At 40.3% G+C, this 25019-nt stretch overlaps 1 protein-coding gene across 6 annotated transcripts in view; it reads left to right on the forward strand.

Moving 5' to 3' along the window:
* The window catches only part of DMD (dystrophin), a gene marked incomplete at its 3' end in the record, with an annotated part of 1946774 nt that overhangs the window by 1633814 nt on the left and 287941 nt on the right, over nucleotides 1-25019 (forward strand). For all 6 annotated transcript variants that reach the window (XM_081125527.1, XM_081125528.1, XM_081125524.1 and 3 more), the window contains one exon: nucleotides 19358-19504. In XM_081125527.1, coding sequence (XP_080981653.1) covers nucleotides 19358-19504 — 147 coding nt within the window. The remainder of the gene's footprint in view (nucleotides 1-19357; nucleotides 19505-25019) is intronic.

Below are 25019 nucleotides of genomic sequence, written 5' to 3' on the forward strand. Positions count from 1 at the left end.
GATGCTCAACCACTTAGCCACACTGGCCAGGCTTACAATAAAATATTTTTATTTGACTTTTTAAGAATTATAATTAAGACTAACGTAATGATGTGTGTAGTAGACTAGGAACTATGATGAAGCCACGATGCTGTCCTGACTTATTTATGTTCAACATTTACATCTCAAAATTTAAGAAGAAACCTAGCAAATGCATCTTTTCAGGCCTACCATCCCGAGTCCCCATAGCTTGGTTTATTTGAGAAATTATCAAAGAATTCTGTCTCAGACTTTGACACTGAGAAAACCAAGTATGTTTCCTCCTGATAGACAGTGTGAAATGTGATGTAACGTATTAGAATGTCACCTTCACTTTGGCAAGCAGGAAGCTTTCAGCCATGTACACATAACTCTCTCTTCCCTTACTGCTTTTGTCATCTTAACTCTCACTCTAATATTTTATCATTATTTTATTAATTTTGTTATATGTGTCATTTATATGAGTCAACCTTAAATCCTTTCTTATATATGAGTTTTATAAGAAAGTTTCTAATTCTTTTTTAAAAAAATATATATTTTTATTGATTCCAGAGAGAGGAAGAGAGAGGGAGAGAGACAGATGGAAATATCAATGATGAGAGAGTCACTGATCGGCTGCCTCCTGCACACCCCCTGCTGGGGATCGAGCCCGCAACCCAGGCATGTGCCCTGACCGGGAACTGAACTACGATCTCCTGGATCTTAGGCCGACGCTCAACCACTGAGCCACACTGACTGGGCTATAGTTCTTTCTTATAGAGATAGAGGATGCATGGTTAGACAGAACCATCACAAACAGGGCAGCCCTAAGAATTATTCAAAATACCTAAGCTCTCCCAACTCCAAATAAAGAAATTCCATCTCCATAATGAATGGGTTGTACTGCCCTTAGCAGGAAGAAGAAAGTTTACTAATATTTTGTTCATTGTTATTAACCGGAAATGAATTGTTCTCTGGAGGCTTCTGTTGTTGTTTGTATACTAATGCCGTGTGTATTATATAAGCCTTTGATCGAGAAGAAAATAAAAACAAAAAAGATGCACTCCTTTATAAATCTGGATTAAATATGGAACTCATGCCTGTCATATGGAGTAACCAGCGTTTTATCTAGTTTTCAAAGCATGCAACTGTGATGTTTAAAAGCATATGATTTGGCTTTTGATATGTGGGAATGAGAAAGCATATTATAGTAAAGTCTCACTTATATACTTTAAAAGAATAGTATATATTTTTTTAAAAAATAGAATGGTCATTGTTGGCTTTAATAGGGCTTAGAAGCTAAAGTAGGAGTTAGTCATCTTAAAAGTCCTGACCAAATTATTTGTTTAGTGTAAAATTAATTGTAAGTTAGTGTTGCCAGGAGAGCTTCTTCCTTAGTTCCCATGTATTCTCTCTCATTACCTTCTTTGTTTATAAAGCTAAAAGCAAATTACTGAGGAAAGCGATGCCATTTTCGTTACCCAAGGCATCTGATTTTAGATAGTGCTGTGTGTGTTTTAAAGGCCCCTGCCTCAACTTAGGCAAATAGAACCTTCGTTTACCATGCTATTCCCATCCTGCCTTTGAAACTTCTGTAAAGACAGTGCGGAGTAATTGTTTCAGACATCTGCTTAGCATACTTTGAAGTGCATATAAGTTCTTTTTCAGTTTCATTTGAACCCCAGCTGTCTTCACCGAAGTCTATAATCAATCTGAATTAAGTTGTCCTACTTCTCCTAATAAGTCTCTTATTAAGTTCTGCATCAGCCTCTTAGGGAGACTTAAAAGCTAATTCATGTAGAATTGCCATTTTCTACTAATTCATTTGTCAGCTCTCCAAATTCCAACAAAAACAATTGCAAAGACTATTAATTTGGCTCTTCATAAACAACTTATGTAAGTGTGGTATACATTGGAGCCAAGCAAACGATTTAAAACAGTGGGTGGGAGGAAATGAGTTAATGACATTCAACACCCTTACTTTTTGACGGTTTCGAGATGCCTTCCGCATTCAAAGCATAAAGCCACTTATTTAATAAGAGAAACATCCCTCTATTTTACTTTCACAAATAAGGTAATTACTGAGTGAACGTTGCTTAAAGATAGGAAAAGTCTTCAGAACCGTCGGAAAAGGAACATGCTCTTTTTATTATTGAACTTATTTTAATTTGGACTTCTTTGTGTTCCTTTGATGGCCTGTGATAAAAGCAGAAGCTGGGATCGGCTACCATTGTTAGTGCATTCAATCAGCTCTTCTTCTGGTCATGGGATATTTAGAAGGACACGGATAATCAAAATGTTCGGCTAATGAGTTCATCTGACATTATTCTACTGAAGACCTATTGAATTAGATAATAAAAATGTCTCCAAAGAATATCATTCTTCAAACTATTTGAAAGCAACCATATCAAAAACTGACCCTTTAATGTGCCAGTCCTGTTTACTGAGGATTTACTCCAGAAGCTTTGTTCGTGGCTGGTAGTAATTATAATACTATTCCTCAGGAGTCGTGGGTAATAAAAGGCTATTCAAAACAAAAACACCAGTAATATATTATCAGCATTAACAGATCTAAAAACCCAATCATTCATTCATTTATGATAAGGTTAAAACCTATACCCAGAAGAAGTCTGATCTCATTATAGAGTGTGAATGTTTAATTTATTGCATGAATAAAATTGTACTGGGAATTGTATTAATGGCATCTTAGTTTTCTTGGGAATATTATTATTTAGCACCAAGCTGAGGGAACAAGAATTTTTATTAGCTTGTGTGTATGTGTGCATATGGCACATTAACTGGAAACAGTTCTAAATGTACGAGTTATTTATGTAACTGAAATTCCCTAGAAAATGGAGTACACAGCCAATACATAGTTTATTTTCCTTTGATATCTACCAGACTTGTGACAAGTTTAAAGTTCACAGTTATGTTACTCGCCTACCATAAGCACAACAAGGAATGATTTAAGATCAAATAACCCAAGGAGCGGGCTCCTGCTGTGTTCGTGTCACGCTTGGCAATTACAACCTGCAAAATTACATAGTTAACGTTGGCGCCATTATAATACCTTACACAACCTTACATGAACTAAGTTAAGCAGTGGCCTTGTGTAATTGGTAAACCAGTTTTCTGGGTATTACGGGAACAGATCTGCCTATGACACTAATGTAACCCTCACATTTTAATAGGGCCTAAGAAGAGTAAACTTTTTCATAATAATATTTTAATTATGTTTAACATTTACTGTGGATTTTTCTATCAGCTGCATCTGCCAAAAGCAGCGCTCCTCAGCCTTTTCTACTTCAGTTCTCTTAATGGCCAAGGAGAGGAAGCCTCCTATCTTCCCCTTGCACCTGCTTATCCCATTTTTCCATGAGCCTGACATTTCTTTGACACCTCTTGTTTTATTTTTAAATCTCACATCAATGTTACGACCTTCTCCACAGTGTCTTTGTTGTGTTTTAATACGGAGACGTTTTTCTGTACAATCTGAAGTGAAAGGCACCCTCCAGTACATTGGCCCGTGGGTCTGAGAGCATAATTTGAGAAGCATGATATGAAGAAACTGCCCAATTTCCAAAGGGCTTCATCCCTTACCATCACCTCTTTTATGTCCACATACACAAAGAGTAGATCCTTGCCATCTCCAGTGGACCTTTTGCAGTTTCATCGGGTCCTTGGGACCCAAAAGGCCCATGAGCTGGAGCTGTGTGTAATTTTGAACCCATCTCCTTTGAGGCTTTTGTGCATCAGTCACTTAGCTAAAGACTCAACTGGTGTTATAGGCCAAATTTCCTGGGAGCAGACCCTATGAACAGGGGTCTGGGTGCCCATGATTTATAGACGGTCTGCTTTCAGAAGAAGCCTGTGTGGGAGTTAAAGAGCCAAGCAAGATAATACCCCAGGCAAAATCTAGCTTTGTGTCCTGATCCATAAGGAGAGAACTCTAGAGTATAAACCACCCGGCAGAGTTGCATTTTTACACCCCAGCCAGTCCTTGGCTGTGGCCAGCGGTTTGTGAATAAATAGCAATTAGCCCTGAGAAGGGATGAATACTAACCTGTAGCATTTTCCAGTTGTTGTGGTATAAATACTCCTACCATGGCTGATTCAAGCTCCCAGCATCATTTTATTGAAAACAGAATTGGAAAGAGACACACACAATTGACTCGGCCTCTGCTCCAGCACCCCACTGGCTGCGGCCCACCACCGGGGACATGAATTACCTCCTAGGCAAAGGGTGCATGTGCCTCCTGGGCTAGGGGACTCCCATCAGTAGAGGTCACCTTTCTAGAGAAGAGAGGCAACTGTAAGACGTTAGCAGCCAACAGTCACGGCAGCCGGAGCTGGACCAGGAAAAGTGCCCACTACAGCTGGTGAGCGAAACTCATAATTTACTCAGCCTCCATATCTCAGCGTGGCTTTTTCAATGCTGCTTTGTTCTTGTACATGCAGTAATTCTTTAGAAGTGATGAAAATTGTGTTTCTTTATGGAAAATCCACCCTCCCCTGAAGCCACCTCCTAGGTACTTTTTGGAATTGGTAATAGAAGAGTTCATGAAAAGATCTAAGAAAGTGATGATTATTAGTAAGAAAATGCCTTTGTAAGTGACTTGGGCTTTATAAGTATATAATCTGTAAGTGTCTGAACTGGTCAGATTTTTTTTGCTCCGAAATTGACATAAATAATGGTCTACTCTTTCTGAATCTCTCTTATGGAAGACATTCACAGTACTTACTCCGATTTTCCTATTGGCATTTTTAAAAAGATTTTTAATTGACTTTTAGAGAGAAGAGAAGGGAGAGGGAGAGAAAGAAAAGAGCAAGACAACAATTGGCTGCCTCCTGCGCGCCCCCTACCGGGGATGGAGCCTGCAACCCGGGCATGTGCCCTGACCGGGAATCGAACCGGCCACCTTTCGGTGCACAGCACGAGGCCCAGCCAACTGAGCCACACCAGCCAGGGCTCTTATCGGCGTTTTAATCATACCATTTGGGGGTTGCTTCAGATGATTTGGAGCTCAGCTTACCTTCCCGCTGTTAATGCTTCAAAATTAAGATGTTTAGCGACGTAATTTTTACATTGTTTGAGTTTGTCGCATTTACCAATAACATCAATTACATTTACCAATTCTCTTCATAATTTCCTGCCAGACAGACTGACTGTGAGCAAGTGCTTTGACGAGTTTCTGAAACTAGGGCATTCAGAATAGTTGATACTAATCACCTTTTCAAAATTAAAACTGCTTGCTAGTTATGAAGAGCGGATAGCTCATCCAGGAGTCCCTGCATTTTATGACTCACCTTGTCAACCCATTGAGGGTCTGTGTTCGGGTGGAGGGTGTATGTTTGTGTGGAGAAACTGAGATGGGTGTGGGGTAAAACTGGGAGAGCAAGTAGGAGAAAGTGGGAAATACAGTGGTGCCTCGGTTTTCAAACGTCTCTGTTGGCAAACATTTCGGGTCACGAACGCCATAAACCCAGACGGCAATGCTTCGGTTTTCGAACCCGCCTCGGAAGTCGAACATGCCCCGCAACTCCCACTGAGGGCAAGATCCTGAGGCCCAGCTGTTGGCTGCTGATCCCTCGGTTTTCCAATGTTTCAGAGCTCGAAGGGTCTCCAGGAACGGATCACATTCAGAAACCGAAGCCCCACTGTAGTCTTAACTTCAGTAATTGGGGGAGGGGGTGTTTTTCTCCAAATATGATGTAAAATCACTATGTTGAACGCCTGTGGAAAAGTTCATAGTTGTGGTATAGGGTGAGTGGTATTCGTAATGAGATTTATGGGATAAATATAATAGAAACAAATGTCTTAAAATATCCTTTAGTGTTAAAAAAGAAACATTCAAAACAAGCTTCTTCCCCCTTTTTCTGGAGTCCTGGGGGTGCAGGCAGGGGATGGAAATACAGGAAAATTTCACCTTAAAAGTAATTGGATTAATGTTCAATGTAAAATTGAAATAGTTCTGTATAAAGCCACTCAAATCAAGTACAAACTAAATAATTGAATTTACTGAATTAGGCAGAGTAAGGGTACATTGATTTTCAATGTTTCTGAAAATTGGTCCACATATCATTGTTATGTTTTTGTTTGTAAACTTCAATATATATTAAGTTTCCACAGTGTGTTGAGCCCTGAAATGTCAAACTCTCTTAACCAGAATGAGGCTAGAGAATCTCACACTAAGATAAATTTCAATTTCCTTTTAAAGAATTTATTTTTATGAACTTGTTTTCTTTGGAGAGCTGAGAGCCCTCCAGTCCTGCTTCAGAGCACACTTGTGTTTAGAAGTCTTTGTCCCTGATAGTCCACAGTATTATGGACTCTGTGGGCTCGTTTTGAACCTTCCCTCATCAAATATTTAAATCCTATCATTGATCTTAGCATGGCATTAGGCAACTTAGCAAAGGGAATAAATTCAATTTATCAGCAATATATGCCAAGGTACAGTAATCAAATAGAAACTAAACTGAATCAAGAAAGTAAGCAATATACTGGTTTATTTTTTAAAACCAGTGACAAACCGCATGGCTGGTGTGGCTCAGCGGTTGAGCATCGGCTTAGGATCCAGGAGATGGGGGTTCGACTCCTGGTCAGGGCACAGCCCGGGCTGCGGGCTCGATCCCCAGCAGGGGGCGTGCGGGAGGCAGCCGGTCAATGACTCTCATCACTGATGTTTCTCTGTCTCTCCCTCTCCCTTCCTCTCTCTGAAATCAATAAAGACACATTAGAAAAAAAACACAAAACAGTGACAAACCACCTCCAACTTTCATTTTATTTACTTATAGTATTCCTACTTTAAAACCTTTTAACTCAATTTGGAATCTGTAAAATTGCTGTGAACCTAAATCCTATTAGGTCTCATTACATAATATTCATTTAATTGCCCTGTGGGTTTAAGGCTCTGGTCTGTCCCAAGGACAGGTAGGCCACATGCAACAACATTTCACTTATTTCACCCACTACTTGTCAGCGGGCTGTTGGTCCCCACCCATTTCTAGCAGGGACAGAGGATGGCTCATTGTTTTCAACCTGCACAAACCCCGTTCTAGAATCACCACAAGGCTTATCCAATATAATGGCTTTTGTGCATCCAATAAAACATAAGGTTAAAAAATAAGCTAAATAAATGAACATACATTATATTGACCCTCTGCTGTACAGCGGTGAATAAAATATTACTTTTGGAACCAGCCTGACATTTTGTTATAAAGGTTGAAGGAAGAGATTTCCAAGGTTGTCTTAGTGTCAAAATAGCCTGGGTTTGGGGTTGAATGTCATATGCGAGAGGGGTCTTAGTGAAATCTGACCCACTTTGACTTTCAACAAAAAACTTTAATTCTTAGTGAAAAAAATTATTTTAAAAGATTTTAAACCCTTTTTTTAACTGAAATAGTATTCTTCTTTAAATAATCAATACAGAATCACTCCTACAGATTTTTGAGAATAGTGTCATACTCTCTTTTCAAAAAAGAAAAAAATCTATTGCTATTAAAGTATGATATTTTTGTTAGTTGAATACTAATCACCTTTTTAAAGGGTAGATTTGACCAGTGACTTAAAATTTTTTTTTGAAATAAAGGTTGTGTACATTGATTAGACAGCTTGACACATGGACACGTTTATGTAAGTAGTAATTTATTCATTTACATGTACTTAAGTGGACATTATCATGATAGCAGTTGTCAGAACAGAACAGAACAGGATATGAATTTAGGCCTTACCTTAAGATGTGATCAGAAAAATTCAAGGAATATTTTAAAGTAAAAGTCCTCAGTATTTCATGAAAAAAATGAAAACCTGAATTAACTCTTGACTCCACTTAAGAAGCTAGATTTCTCTCACACACATATATACATTGAGGTAAAAATAATAACCACTAATATATCTGGAGGGCTCCACTGGTTGGAAGCAGTGCATAAGACTTTATTTTCAGGCCAGGAGTATGACGAAACGAAGATGAACCATTATAAAAAAATTTACCCATCTAATTTTTAAACATGCCGTCACATAGATTTTAATGAAGAAAATCCAGTTTATGCTCATTGCATTTGTTCTTCTGTTGTTCCATTTGTAAGGTAGAAAGGCATTTTGGAAAGGCTAAATAAAAACGTTTATTAAATTCAGGAGCTACAATAATCTGAAAGTAAAAGTAGATATTGAAGGGCATTCTACAGTCCTTTTCAGCCCTCTTCCATTTAATTATTTTTATCTCAGCTCTTAGAAAATTTAGATTCTGTTCTGCTTCAGTGTGTCCAAGTTGATAACAATATATCGAATGGAAAATCAAATCAGCAACAATCCATTTTGTTTTAATAGTGAGTGCCTTCCCCATAGAACTAAAATTAAATAAATGTGCCATTATAAAGCAAACTGGGTGGAGCATATTGCACGGGCAACTCAGAACCCTAGGTTCCCCTATTAATCATGATTTATACATGCAGAGGTAGCTTAATTTGTTTTAATGGAAAAAAGGGTCTCTTGGTAACTACTATATTCAGTACCATACCTTGTCCTGCATTTTCTTGGTCAAAATGTTGCATTTTATAGCTATGTAATTTGTAAGCCTTTATAAGCCTGTGTAATAACAATCATCATTTACATGAAATTATATACATTAGAGTTAAGCTGACGATCACAGGAACTTGGTCTGTTTTGTGCACTGCTGTGTCCCTGGTGCCTGGAACATTCCCTAGCATATAATAGTTGCTCAATAAGATTTTTTTGGAATGGTGAATAATTAAGCATGCACAATAGCAGAGGGCAAAATGCTCTCTTTCGCATACGTAAGGCCTTCAAAAATTATTTTACAGATCATTTTCTCTCATTTGCCACCACCCTGTTTCTGGCCAATCTTACTTCTTCCTTGAATCTGCAAACAGTCATTGTCACTTCTTTGTCCTTTCTGAAATGACCACAAGCTTACAAGGGAGTAGTAATTAAATCTAACGAAAAGAGTTGCTGAGGGAATGTGCCATAACCCTTGGCAGAAACCTTCATTATCTGCATTGCACAGGCCAGCTCTTTCAGATCCACCACCATTTGCTCCAAGAAAATGCTCCTGATGTGTCTTCCCCAACTGCCCTTTTATGCTTCGACTCATTAAAGACTGTTTGCTCTTTCCCAGACACATTAAGCTTTCCTACCTCTTACCCTTTGTTCAAGGTCTGGACAGATATCTTTCATTCTCCCACCATGCTTTCTGTTCTTTTACCAGTTTCATGTCCCCGCATCCCAGGGTCTAGTTCAAGGAGATCTTACAAAGTTACCTGGTAGATGAGTGAGGAGAGACAGGTTCCCCCAGGGTAATATTAGAAGTTTGGCTCCCAAGGCACAGCTACCCAAGAAGGGATCTTAGGGATGAACTAATTTATCACCACATGCTTTGCAGAGTCCCCCAGAAGCAGACTGAATAGGACCTCGTGTCACCTTTGATGTTCCATGCTGTCTGACTCGATGCTTAACTGGTTGTAGGTGGGGTTAAAGAAGGCTCCTCATATATCTTTACAACAGCCCTCATGGGTCCATGTCACTTGTCCTCTTTTTACACAACTGGAAATGCATGGGAAATATGTGTAAAATAACTTTTTCTTTAGTGGAAAATCCCAAAAGTGAAGGAAGGAACAGAAAGAGACAGAGATAAAGAAAGAGACAGACACACAGACAGAGAGAGATCATCCATAATCTCAACCCCATCCTATATAATGCCAGTTCCTGCAAGCACCTCTCTGGCCAAAGTGGGAAAAGGCACCTCTTCCTTTGAAGAGACCCCCAGCCTGAGCCAAGGTGCCACCAGTTCAGTAGCGGAGCCCGGGCTGGATTTCAGCCCTTCGTCCCCTTGGCCAGGCCACTGTACAACTCCACGTGGAGACCCTGGTATTTAGCTTTCTCGTCTTAAATACTTGTAATGCTTTTATTCATTCTGACCAAAATGCCCTCCAGAAGGCTACGCCAAGTGTGTCAGCACCAGCAGAACATGATTTCCTTAAAGAGATTGCTCCCCTTTTTCCCCACTTGCTCCATGGTGATAAAAACTCCCTGGTTGGTACCAAAAACTGGAATGCTACGTTTCTGCTCAGAGGGTTAGAGAGGCTATAGAAATTAGCAGATGCCTAACAGAAGAGAAATAAAGTCATACATCTAAACAATTTAGATATGGAACCTAAAGGAAATGAGCCGGTTTCTTTCAGCTAAGCGCTCGGTGGCAGACTTCGGTAGGAAACTGTGTTTAGGAAGCATTTTAAGAACAGCCGTTGGTCGGAAGTTTTTAGCGATTCATGCAAAAATGCCTAATTCTCTTGACTGTTTGTTTTTAATAAAAATATATTGAGGGATTACCGTGTCCTTGGTACAGGCATCCCCTGGTGGGGGAAAAAAAATGTAGATTTGCCTTAATGAAGATTAGGGTCTTGGGAAGGGAGACAATGGATCGATCAGTAGGCAAATAATTATTCACTTACGAACTGTGATTGGCGCTGAGAAGGCAAGTAAGGTGCTGAAAGTGAGAAAAACAGGGGGGAGCTTGCGTTAGGTAGGGCAGCCAGGGATGGGCTTGCTGTCACAGTCACTTCACCGGAGATCCGAGGTATATGAACAGAAGAGCCAGAGCAGGAACGTAAAACTCCACGTTGAGGGCCCAGCACGCACGAAGGATCTAAATCAAGAATAAGCTTGGTGATCTCAATGAACTTGGGCGTGGCAAATATTTCTTAATGGAGCCCCAAAAGAAAACCTAAAAAAATCAACAAATCTACTTCATCAAAATTTAGAACTCGCCCTTCAAAAGATACTGCTACCAAAATGAAAAAGCCAAGCCAAAGCCTGGGAGGCAAATATCTGCAAAGCATTCAGCTGATGAGAGAGATCTGGACTATAGAAAGAATTCTTACAACTACATAGTAAGGAAATGAACAACCCATTTTTTTAATGGGTGAAAGACCTGGCTTTTCACCGAAGAAGACTCATCGATGGCAAATAAACACGTGCAGAAACGCTCAGCATCATTAGTTATTAAGGAAATGCAGATTTAAACCATAATACATTTAAAAGGAGTGACCCCAGCAAGTGCTGACAGTCGTGTGAAGAAACTAGAACTTTCATTGATTGCTGGTGTAACATGGCACAATCAACTTCAGAAAACAATTTCCAAATTTAGGGATGTTTTCTTTCATTTCTTTAAAGAGATTACATTTTTTAGAAATTGAATATATAGAAGAGTGTTAACATTATTATAAACATTGATAGATAAATAAATAAAAGGGGCAGAATAAGCTTGCTGAGTTCTGGGAACTTTAGAGCATCTTTAGGCCCATTCTGGACCCACTGAAGCAAAAACACTGGGGGGGGGGAGCCCAGAAATCTCTGCGTTAGCATGATTGTGACACAGGCTGTGGTCAGAGAGCCACTGCCTTAGACAGATGTCCTGTTGAAGGGTGAGAGCAGGACAGTGGCCCTAGGCAGGGGTGATCGTGGTGGCAGATGTGGGGGCAGACCGTGAACATCTCAGACTGGCAGGAACTTTTGCAAGTTGCAAAAACCCGTGAAATCTAAAACCTTAATCTGTCTAAAATAACTCCTGAATTGGAATATCAGTGTCCTCGTGGTTGATGTTTTTAATGTTTTATGCATTCTTATTCTTAAATAAGCAGATTTCGTTAACTGCTATTTTGCTTGAACTTTTATCACATATAATTACATTTTCTCGGAAAGAAAACATTGTCACCTCTTCTGCTTCCTTAGCAGCCTAAACACTCGGACTGCTTAAGTGATTTATTTATGCTCATTAGAGGCCTTTTTATTTTAATTGTGCGTATTTCGCATTTAGCCTCCGTGACACATTCATGAACCACCTTTGTATTTGTTTTCATTGTGTCATTAGAAAACTATGAAGAGCTTGAAATGTTTGTGGGGTTTTTTTGCTTTGGTTTTTTTTGGGGGGGGGTGGGGCTGCTTCTTTTTTTCTCCAAAGGGCAAATAACTAGCAGTCAGAGTTAGGGTTATAAAACAAGTTTCCAAGAAAATTAAAGTAACTAATCTGTGTACAACTTGTTCCTATGAGTAAAAGCCTTTCCTCTGTGGCCAGTTCTGCCCGGCTCCTCATACCCAGCTTATATTTGTGAGGACACAATGAACTAAGAATGTCAGGGTTATAAGCTTCATAGTGAAGCTGTGTCTTAAAACAGGAACGATTATGTTGGATGTAATGTTTTTTAGAAACGTGAGCATTCTCTGTGGAAAAAATACAGCGATGAATTGCTATTCTCTTAGTGCCACAAATTTGGAACTGTGGTGACTCTGAGGGGACACCATAGTTAAAATATAATTACTGATCATTGCTTAGGCAGGAAAAGCAGCAGATTTCATCATGCCATCAAAGTTTGCGTTTTCCTAAAATCTGTTTTGTTTTGGTGTTTGAACTTAACCTCCCCTAAGCCATCCTGATTAGGCTATATCGAGATCATTAGTCCTGAATCTGTTTCATTATTTATGTCCTTTCTCAGTTTGCCCATCAAAAGTCATCACACCCAAATATGAAAATGTACAAGAATTGCCCTGAAATCTGAATGCAAGGAAGACAATGGAAAGAAAGAGCATAATATTTTACCTTCCGGCTACCACAGTAAACACTGATGCTGGAATGGAGTGCAGTCGCATCTCTATTTAAAAAGAGTACATGTTTCAGTGGCGTCATTTATTGTCGAGAATGTCTCCACCAGAGGCAAAAAGCGATACTAAAGGCAGAAGGATGTAGTCATTCAATCTGCAAACTATACTCTGTGTCTCAGCTCCACACAAAGAAAATTTTAAAAATCCCTCAGTATTTAGCAGAAATCAGGGACTCAAACTCATGAAAAGGGTGGTATAGCTCAGGGTTTGTTGAAAATCTATGCGATAGCCCCATGATGTCAGTAATGAGATAAGCCTCTTGCAAGAAAGAAAAAAAAGTCCCTGACATCTGAAGTCTAAGGGTGAAGGAGACTGGGGAGACAGATGAAGTTAGTCTGTACAGCGATGCTCTCGGCCCCTCAGCCAGATTCCTTCACTAGGCCGGAGCACTTGCCCCCCAGCAACCTGTGTTGGCTGCTAGAGCCTCATAGCTGCAGTCTTTTCCAGGAAAGCTCCCTCAGCCAAAAGGAAGCCACCTTGCCTGGGAAGTTGCACCACCCCTTCTCGAAAACCACCAGGGGGCAGCTAGTGGCCAATAGCTGAGTGACACTGGGGTAGAAAGGGAGACCCGTCCCTTGTCTCAAGATGGGCCCAACTATGGTATAATTTGCGCTCCAGGGCTCCCCGTGGGACCAGGCTGATGCTGGTCTCCAGCTCCCTCCTGCTTCGCTCACTCCCCTTCTCTTAAGAGCACCCGGACTCTGCTTCTCGAAACCTGGCCTAAGGCAGCAGGTGTCAGAGACAAAAGCTGAGCCTACATCCTGGGCACCACCCGAGGCAGGGAAACATCCAGAATAAAGAGCCAAGAGTTACAGACAACAGTGGGAGTCTCCCAGCCTGGTGCATTTCATGAGGAGCTTGCCTACAACTCATCTTGTGTTTCTTTGCTGCTGCTCCAACCACATTTGAGACGCTTATTTCCCCCCCTCCAGGTGTTCTAGAAGCTCCAATAAGCCTCTGGCCCTCTGGGCAGAGCAGAATATGGCCTTTGGCCATCTTGGCCCCAGTGGCGGGCACTCACTCTCATCTGGATGAAACACCCATCCAGAGATGCAGAAGCTGCAAAACACAGCTGGCCTGTACCTGCCCCCAAATCCCGGGGATGTGGGCTCTCTAGGGCCTCCCCCGAGCCACACATATAGGAGCCCGGATACCAGTACTAAAACCTGTGTTTGTAGACATGATTTCCATTTCCTTCCCCCCAGCTTCTCACCACTACGGCATGAAGAATCCTGGGACTTTTCCTAGCACCTCCTCTTTTTAGGCTATTTTTTAAAATATATCTTTATTGATTTCCAAGAGAGGAAGGGAGAGGGAGAGAGAGAATCATCAATGATGAGAGAGTCATTGATCAACTGCCTCCTGCACGCCCCCCATTGGGGTCGAGCCCACAACCCAGGCATGTGACCTGACCGGGGACCGAACCCCAATCTCCTGGGTCCTAGGTCAATGCTTAACCTCTGAGCCACGCCCGGCCAGGCTCACTACTTCACTTTTAAGTAGCATTCATAATGTACATTTCTCTGCATGGCGCATATAGCCCTGGAATGACATTTCATCATCAGGCCCTACTAATTTTGAATTCCTGGCGAGATAGGACCTTTATGAATTAGTAGGTAGAGATTTCAGGAAGAATGTTTCATATTGCTTAGAAGGGAAATTTTTCAGACTTTCAGTAGCACCATTAATATATGAATAAAACACTACATATTCATGTGATATGTACATCACACAATTTATAAATAAACTCAAAAATGACAGAGCTCATTCAAGCATCCCAGAGGCTCCTGTCCTTCTTCCTTGTACAGCTACTCCTGCTGTGGTCTTTCTAGGATTGTCTTGGACCTGCCCCACCGACTCCTTTCCTTTTCTCTCCATCTCCAAGCCTTATCTTGCTTTACTTCCTTCCTAATCCAGTTTAGACTCCACGGTCTGTTTTTCCATTCCATTCCCGCTAAAATTTAAACTCCCGTGTCCTTAAGTGTCTGTGCCACAACCACCTGACAAAACCCCTGGACCAACCATCTTCTGCATGTCTGCATGGGACCCTGTTGGAGAAAGAAAATTAGGTTGCTTCTGCCCAACATGAGTCCTCAGCCTCCACTGGGCCCTCAACACTGTCTGACAACCTCCCTAGTTTCCTAGGTCAACTCCCTGTCACAGCCTCCATGACAACTCATTCCAATGTTCCCACTTACCCTTGATTCCTGTTACGTTCACTGAATACTGGGCTGCACACCAGTTCTCTGCCAAGCCTGTTGCTCCTGTGGGGGCTAAACAAAATATGAATACCTTTCCTCCCACCTTCTGAGTGCTCATAATCTTCAGATTAACAGAGACAGATTAACAAGAGAAAAATCAGACTTTAATAATTCACGTGGGAATTCACACAGGCATAAAAATTCCAAAGACAGGGAGGCAACATTGGGTATAGAAGACATTTTGGACAAAGGAGAAAAGAGGGGGAGAGAGGTGTTAGATTTCAGAGTGAGAATGGGCGATTTTCAGGTAGCTGAGGAAGAGGGAACACACCTGGCAGGCAGATCCTTGCGAGCCACCCCGAAACAGCGGGCCAGGGGGTGTCTGGCTAACAGGCACCTGCCTGAAGCCCTCCTGTTGGCCATTCTCACTGCGAATCAGGCTAAGGGGACACCCTACATTCTCCATCCTGGAGCAGGTTTCTCTGTCGGAATCTCTTGGGCAGGAAAGGGGGCAGGGTCGCAGGTTCTTTCTGAGTCTTGTTTCTTAATAAACAGCTTAAATCAATATCCCAAAAAGCAGCTTCAGGGGGGCACAATTGTGGCCCCTTCATACTTCACAGAGGAATTGGAGGCCCTCAAAGTGGAAGTTAATCAGCTTTCTCTTTCCAGCCCTCCAAAGTGACCTTTTTCTGTGCCTCGTGGAATTGTCCCTTGACTATCTAGTCGAAGCTGCTCCCTCGACAATAATGTTCCTTTGTTAATAAACCATTCCTTTCTTTCGTTGCAAAGCGGATGCTGACTAAAATTCTAAATCTATATTTGAACAAATCTTTGACTACGTAAGGGTAAGCAAAGATCTGACAGGCAATTAAAATTCATAAAACGAAGAGGAAAAATGACATATCAGGCTAATATATCATTCTAAATCAGTACTTTTATATCTATAATCAGACAACATTTAATGAAGTGAAAACTCTGCCTGCATGAAACTAGTCATAATAAAATTAGGCTTGGTTTGCTCTTTCATGGAGAACATATTCCAGATGTTTAAGTGATTCCAAGAAAACCCACAGTATCATGGCTCCCTTCCACGTTTCCCCGCTGCTTTCGAAATAGAGCAAAATCTCATGAAATTCGGCTAGTATTTAAATAGCACATCCCATTGTTCAGAGTTAACTGTACTTTTTGACATTTTATGTTTAGTGTTTCATAATGTCAAGGTAAATTTATAGGGGCACTATTAAAAGCTCTAATATTTGAAATATAGCCAAATCCCAAGTTACACACACTGAAACGACACGGGACCTGTGTTCACTTTTTACGCAGTGTGACCGTCGTTCAGCGTGGAGGGGGCTCTACTTCTTGTTATATAGGCCTCTGGGCATTGACTGCACAGCCATCCTCGGGTGCTGTGGAGCTGCCACCAGAACCCAGTGCCAAAGTGACAGCCCACTTGGAGACTCTCCTGCCTCCTTTTGCTCTGCCATCGGTTATCTCCTTTCCTGCATCCCCATGTGCTTAGTGCCCTTACGATGATTTCTTGCTGGTTCAAGTTCTTCAGTCTGCTCAGGCCCGGCACAGTATCTGGCCAAAGTGAACCTTACACCACACTGTCCTTTATCAACTAACCTCCCCCCATCGCTCCATTTATCTTAACAGAAATTGAGGCGTCCAAATGAAACTAGACCTCTGGCTTTTTTACCCTTAATTGATGATAATACGAGTAGCAGTAGCAATGGCAGTAAAGCAGTAGTAGTAAAAGTTTATAATAGATGCTCTTTATTCCAATTCAATTAGGACCTAGAGGTCAACCATTAATTGAAAAAGACAGTTAAATCACAGAATCATAAAAAAATATGTCTTAAACATTTTACTCCATCTTAAAATAGTCACCCATGTTTTAATACTGTGCGAAGGTTCTTTTCTTTGAGCATAGGTTCACTGATTAGAGTTCTCCACAAATCACGCTGGTAAGGCAAACTTTTTGATTTCCAGTTTCTTTCGTGTCGACAGAGTCCATCAGGAAACATGAGAATCGTTCTAAATACAGAATCCTTCTAAATTTTTTGGATTATTTTTCCAATCTTTTATGGTCTTGTCCACATTCAATTCAACAATACTTCTAGTTCCTTTTTAAGGCACTTTCCTGGTTTTCATAGAAATAATAACTCATTTTTTAGACTTACATTTCTTTGGTTAGAAAAATCTTTAAGTCATGTAACTGCAATACTAACAGGCAAAAACGGGTTTGAGAACACAACTGACAGCTGTAACATACACACAACTGGCAACTCAGGTAATGAGAGCTGAAGACCATGCGTGCTGGCAGATACCTCTAACACCCTAGGTAGAGGTTGGTAGAGGCCCCAGACATTTTGTTTCACAGAGGAAGGAAGGCTCTGGCTAATCTGGTGGGTCTTAAGTGGAGATCCGTTGAGAGAACTTCTACTTCTACTATAATTGCTAGATATGAGTGCAAAAAAGAGGCCACAAGATCCCATGACAGTGGAGAGACAGAGAGACAGACAGAAGGAAGGAAGAGTAGGGGAGGAGAGGGGAATGGAGAGTGAATGTGGTGTCCAGGACTTTGGGGGAGAAAGTGAAAATCAAAATATTCTAATAAGAGACATTTGAACATGTAGATTATGTAATCCAAAGAGAGCAGAAATCTAGATATGATTGGACCGAGGCTGTGATTAGCACCAAGGGTTAACCCTGCAGTCTCCGCAGTGGTTTCCCATTTCCAGTTCCCACTCATAGGACATTTATTTGTGGTTACTGCAGATACATGTCATTACCCAGAAGAGACTGATTCCATCTTGTAATCGTTGTCTAGGTTTCCCTATTGTCATTTAAGAAATCTGTTTCCCAACCTTTCTGCAAAGTGATTATGCACCATTTACTTACAAGGAGATGAAATGTTATTTGCTATCGATCCCTATAAAAACTTTTCATTTGGGGCTGATTCCACTGACACGGAGTTGCATAAAGATGAATACGTCAGATACGATTTGTGCGTGTGTGTTCAGTCAGCAGGATGTATTTTGGTTGTCTTTGTTTTAATTCGTATGGATATATAATTCACGTACCATAAAATTCACCCTTTTGAAGTGTACAGTTCAGCAGTGTTCAGCGTATTTACCAGGTCGCGCCCCCATCACCACTGTCTGATTCCAGAATATTGTCATCACTCCCAAAAGAAAAACCATGATTCTTTAATATTTTAACGACCACTTTAAAGAAACTCTAAGTTCAACAGAGTGATTATCAGTGTCTTATGTTATCTAAGAACTATTTAAGAATCTTACACCCCATACAGTACCACAGTTTAGAGGTGAGATGTTCCTGTTGACTTGAGAGAATAATGAAATTCTTACTTAGAATGTACAGACTGGTTCCTTCCCTTTGGAATGGGAAGGAATCAGGCCGTTATAGATGAGGTCGGTGTAAACAATGCTGTTGTTTTTTATCAACCAGAGAAATAACACCTGCCTAGACCAAGCAAGTCAAAACAGCACTATGACCAAGTAAATGTCGCTGTCCTTGTGCACAGACATTACATTACACAAACTGTTCTCCTAAGTGAGGGAATCTGTCCCTTAGAAATTGCTCATTGGAACATTTGGACGTCATGCATCATGTTAAAGATCCATAAATGTCATCGCAATAGGGTAGACGTGACGCATGGTGATATCCTACCCGTATCTGCATAGTGTTCTTCTGCTCCACAGATTGCCACGATGTATTGCATCGGAGAATCCCGATCTAGTGCTTCAGAGACAGCTGAGGAGCCCCGTGGGGGCCTTCTTAAGTCACTGCTCCAAGGACTAAAATACCAGGGGACCAGGGAGTCATTCTTAGAACTTGACAAAATACCCTAATCTCTAAATGAATCTATTTATTATGTAGTTGGTGCAAAGTATGAAATGTAATACTTTATGACTGAGCATATCTTTTTATTGTTAAAAAAAGATCTATATCCGGTGGTGAGATGAGTAGAATTTAGAATCTAGCAGCACTATATTTTTTCTGTTACTTTACCAATCCAGAATTTCTTTGGAGAGTTATATAATAGTTCAGAACAGGCACTCTGGAGACAGGCAAACCTGGGTGTATGTCCCAGGTTTCTCAGTTTTGACCCATGGGATCTTGGGCAAGGTTGAAGCTCTGCAGGTTTGTTTTCTCGTGTGTAAAATGAGAATTCTCCAACTATTAAGAGCATAGGGTTATTGTGTAGGAATAAAGTCAAACGATGTGTGGACAGAGCTCATCACAGGATTAGGCTACCTAAGAAGTACTCAAGAAATATTCTTTTTTACCCATTAACAAAAGAAATATTATTTTTTACCCATACTACCACTATGATAGAGCTAACGTCACTGATACCGCACCCCAAAGAGAGTAAGATATCTTGTAGCTCCCATGTGTCTGTTTCTTTGGTTTAAATATATTCACCTTCCAATTTGCCCTTGAATATTTCACACAGACACTTCGAGGAGAAATCGCGCCCCTCAAAGAGAATGTGAGCCACGTCAATGACCTCGCTCGCCAGCTCACCACATTGGGCATTCAGCTGTCACCATATAACCTCAGCACCCTGGAAGATCTGAACACCAGATGGAAGCTCCTGCAGGTAGGCACTTTATGAGCACTGCAGTTCCCTGTTTCAATAAGAGAATATACAGATAAAGCTTGTTTATGACGACCAAAAAAGTAATTTTTCACCTGATGTTCACAAAAATATTTTGAGTGTAGGATATTTTATTTGCTAAGTCCTTATGTAAATGTTTTCAGATCTATTAGAATTAACTTTTATAAATGGATTAAAGTTAGGCTTTACTATATCTTGCAATAAATGTAGAAGATAATAGTGAATCGGGAGTTTTAAAAAAACTAAATTACTGGCATGCAATTACTTTGTACTATTATGACTTGGATTCTTAAAACATCTTTCCGTTTGGAATCCTAAATTAAACAAGAGCCAAAGGTAAGACATTCTAAAATCTTCTAAAGAAAGAACATTCTACCACCAACCTACACATGGAAGTGTTTCATAGGTTTCTACAATAAATACAGGGAATGTAAGTGTAATCAAGGTTATTTAAATTCTCTGAGCCTCAATCTTTCATGTGAAGAAAATGGAGATATTAAATGTTTCTAAAATATTGGTTTATTATTAGGACAAGTAAGTCAAAACACATGGAAAGAACTTGGAACCCTACTAGTCGCATGGTAACACTGTATAAATTCCAACTCTTGGTGCTGTTGCAGTTATAATTATTACTATTATAACATACAGGTTTGGGAACCAGACTGAGTGATCTTGAAGTCTCTGGACCTTCTGACTGTTAGTTTTCTCATCTCTAACATGCTTGCTATAATATTAAATGAACTAATTCATGTCGAGTTGTTACTACAGTACCAGGCTCATAGTAAGGACTCATAAAACATAATGGTGGAGGAGGCGTGTCTATATGTTCCCCAGGTGAAGGGCACTGCGTTATACCCTAAAACTGGTTTGACCACAGAATTAGAGAATTGTTTTCTCTCCTTTTTCCAATTTCATAGGATGCAGAGTATATGCTACTGAAGACAGAGTGGCAACTGGGTGTAAAAATATTTTCTTTCAGTATTTTAATAAGAAAAAAACAAACGATAAACCAGCTGACTTTTCCCACTGGCAGTCCATTTAGGGGAATGATTGAAAGTCCTGTTAAAGAATTGCTAGATCTTTAATAAAAACAAGTTCCAAATTCAAGACCTCTTGAGATTTCATATAATTTAATTCTTGCTGTGATCAATAATCTTGAAATATTTGTATGAGAGAATGTTATAAGTGGCATCGACTAAAGCAAGGCAGTATAGTTAAGCAATGCATTCCTATGTCTCTCTGCTCCACAGTGGTTAGTTACTATTAAAACCAGTTTCACCTGGCCGGGCGTGGCTCAGGGGTTGAGCATGGACCTAGGATCCAGGAGATTGGGGTTCGATTGCTGGTCAGGGCACAGGCCCAGGTTGTGGGCTCCGTCCCCGGTCGAGGGCCGGTCGGGGGCGTGCAGGAGGCAGCCGATCAATGACTCTCTCATCATTGATGTTTCTCTCTCTCCCTCTCTCTGACATCAATAAAGATATATTTTTTTTAAATCTTAGCAATTTCATCTTTAGGATGCTTTCCATTTTAAGCATAAACAGGGAAAGTAATAAATGTCTAAGGAAAAGCACTGGCCACATTTGTTACCTCCCAGCACTCTTGAAATATATCTTAAAATTTATTTCAGAGAGCCGAATGCCACATCTGCTTCCAGAATGCACTCCAAGATTTGTCACAGTAGCATCTAAATTTACAAATAAGGTCAAAAGATTATGACCAATAGAAAAAGTTTCTAAAAGTCAATGCTAAGGGATCCATTATAGCTTGCGCTATTTATTTAGATGTAAAGTAGGAGGAAATGTGAATAGCTTAATTTTCATTCATTCTTTAAAATAAATAAGGGCTTGGATGTGAGCATCAGGAAGTCCATGAAAGGAGACACTGGGGTGACTCTGGAGTTAGTGCGAGGCCTAACTTCGCATTGGCGCTCGTCTCCTATTGCACCGTGTTACCTCGGGAAAGCCGGTTAACCGCTCCGCCTCAGCTCCCTCATTTATAAAATGAGGCAGTTCCATTTTGCCTAAGGTCACATGGAGTTCAATCCCCTGGCTCTGTATCTGGATGTGGGGGGAGACAGCCTATGAGAAAATTCAGGTTAGCATCAATGGAGTTGCCCCCTGCATTCATCATGCAGACGGGGCTTGTTGGAATTCTGCTCCTTCTATAACTCTCCCTTTGAACCCCCCCCAGACTCACATACCAACAGTCTGTCCACGTTAAACAGTTCAGTTCGTCTGTGCTATATGCTCTTATTGTGGCAACTTTCACTTGTTGCTATTTTTGAACATGACCTTAAGGACATGCTTTAAAAGTGTTTTTAGCAGAAGGCTGATAAATCCAAGGTTTTGGTTTGCACATGACTGAGTCAAGTTGGTTTCTTTCTTTCTTTCTTTCTTTCTTTCTTTCTTTCTTTCTTTCTTTCTTTCTTTCTTTCTTTCTTTCTTTCTTTTTTTTTTTTTTTACCATAATTCTAACCACTCTGCTATATTATAAATGCAAGTCCTTGTTCAGAAAGTGAACAAAGCAAGAAATGAAGTTCACGTCAAACAGCTTTATCCCCATTACTGGAAGAGCAACTCAGAGTGAGAACATTTCACATTTAAAGGAATGGACATGAGACTAGAACAGTACCCAGCTTCTGTGGAGAGGAGTTTGAGCCACGTCAGTTACTCAAGTCATGATAAAAAAAAATAAGTACAAATTCATCTTCACTTCTTTGCTTAAAAAAAGAAAGAAAATCAAGAAACAGAGTTAGAGTAGTGGGAATGCAGATATAAACCTTAAAAAAGAGTCTTAAATTTGGACAAAATAGTGGAGCAAAAGAAATAGTTACATACCACCAGGCCATGTCTACAATCAGAATATCCTGGGTTTAGTTACATGATGCATTAATTTTTATTTTAAAGGAAAGCCATGCTGTTTTTTTAGCTGTATGTGATAACAGTCAAAATGATAGAAACAGATAAACCATGTAGTTATGAACACAAGCAGCAAAGTAAGAGCCAGTTGCAGTTTATCTGTACCTAGACGTAGAGCATATGGACAGTTCTGTATTTATTTTGAATCCACAGGGAGAAGTATGGAGACATTGGTTGGTCGTTTGAAACTTTCTGTGGAAATGAAACCAAATTTTCTCCCTCACTGTGGGCACACTGGTATGGATGTTTCTACTCGTCCATTTGACAGTGTGTTTTTGGCGTAGGAAACCGTCGTTCCTTGTAGTCATTTAAGCCTCATGACATTATGATTCTGTGTTATGATTACATATTATATTTTCCCATTTACGAACAAGAAAACTGAGACTTAGAAACATCAAGTGACACAATCGCAGTCACACAGCATGTGAGGAGCAGTCAAGACGTCAGTCGGCCCTTCTGAACTGCAGCGCCCAGGCCCCTTTTCTTTCACCTTCCCAAAGTCCTATTCACCTTGGCCTTAGCAAAGTCAGGCTTTACAGCTATTTGGGGCCACACAGGTATGAACCATTTCACTGTTTTCATGCTTCCTCTCTTTTTCAAATGATTCTCAGGGATATTAACTTTGAAATCTTGCTTTTACAAACCAACGGATTAATGAGCCCAGTTCAGTGTACCCCTTAAAAGCACACCTGTAGTTTCCAATTTAAAACTAGAAAGCGTTCTATGTCTCCTCGTTGTCTCTAGAACTCAGCAACTGTAGTAAAATCAACCCAAAGTAATTTTGATGAATTAGCTCTTAAAGCAGAACCAATGCTAATATTTGATCCAGTAGAAATGAGGACAACGCCACATGGGAAGAAAATGAAATCAGCGATAAAGCTTTGTCATTTTGAAGCACTGCACACACACTGGTGCAGTCATGCTCTCAGTCACCAAGCACAAGCACTGCAGGGGAGCTTCTGCTCCGGGGAAGTGTCGTTCAGGAATATTCTCACCATTTCTCTGCATCACAAGTAAACCCACGGATGGCAGCAGGAGCTGCAAATGCACTTTAATATCAAGAGCGTGTGTTTTATTGACTGGAGGACTGTATGGGATCTCATCACTTGAAAGACATTGAATATGAAGACATTTTCAGCTATGACTTTCTTTAAATATGTTTAAGAACAGGATCATGAATTATGCATGTTTTTTAAAGGTTTCCTAAGATTCTTCCAAAGTCATGCAGACAGTTATACATATATGCTGCCTATAAAAAATGCACATTAAATATAAAAACACAAATAGGCTGAAAGTAAAAGGATTCATAAAGTTACGAAAGCTGGGGTGGGTAACATCATTAGTCATTAGGGAAATGCAAATTAAAAACACAGTGAGCCCAGCCAGTGTGGCTCAGCGGCTGAGCGTGGAATCTAAACACAAAAAGAACTCCCCCAAATGAGCGTATAAATACAGAGAACATTGGTGGTTGCCAGACGTTATGGGGGTTCCTGGTGAACTTCCAGTTTTAAAATAAATAAGTCAAGTCACGGGGATGTAATGTTCAGCATGGTGACTATTGTTAATAATACTGTATTTTGTTTTTGAAAGTTGCTAAAAAAGTAGATCCTAAAAGTTTTCATCACAAGGCAAAAATCGTAACTAGGTATGGTGATGGATGTTAACTAGACTTACCGTAGTGATTATTTCACAATATATACAAATATTGAATCACTACATTTACCCCTGAAACAAATATAATATTATGGATCATTATACCTCAATAAAGAAAAGCTATTTTGTCTCCTTTTCTTTCAAGAGTAACATTAAGTATATTCCACATCATCAGAGCGCAGAGATCATTAATGGTTGATAAAAGTCTAGAATAACAGTAAACCATGTTCACCACAGAGTAAAGGATGCATATTTAATTTTTGGAATTTTTGGAATTATTTAAGCATTGGTTAGCTTGATGAATCCACAGGTGAAGACATAAATACTGTTTCTTCAGAAATGATAGTTTTGTTTCCTAATATCTCCTCTATGGTATAACATTTGCTTATGTTATAGTTTTCAATAACATTTTGCTTAATTCATGCATTCAGCAATTCAAGAAATGTTTATTGAATGGCTGCTACGTAAAAGATACTGCCAGGCGTCAGTAGTTACGGTATTTAGGGTCTCTGCCCTCATGGAGCTGACATTACCTTTAGGGAGACAGACTTTTAATAAACAAGCCAAGCCTGGCTGGGTGTGGTGCAGAGGTTGAGCATCCACCTAGGATGCAGGAGATCGGGGTTCGATTCCCATCAGGACACAGGCCCGGGTTGCGGGCTCGATCCCCAGCAGGGGGCGTGCGGGAGGCAGCCGATCAATGACTCTCATCATTGATGTTTCTCTCTCTCTCTCCCTCTCCCTTCTTCTCTCTGAAATCCATAAAGATATATATTTTTAAATAAATAAAATAGATAAGCCAACAAGCACATACCTATAGATTTTCACAGGTGCCATGAAGCAAGCAAACAGATGCTGTCCGTGATGGAAAACGATAGAAAATCTTCTTTTCATGTGACTTAATTTTATGTTGATTCTGCAGTCCA

Source organism: Miniopterus schreibersii, assembly GCF_964146895.1.
Source record: "Miniopterus schreibersii genome assembly, chromosome: X".
In the NCBI taxonomy this organism is placed as follows: Eukaryota; Metazoa; Chordata; class Mammalia; order Chiroptera; family Miniopteridae; genus Miniopterus; species Miniopterus schreibersii.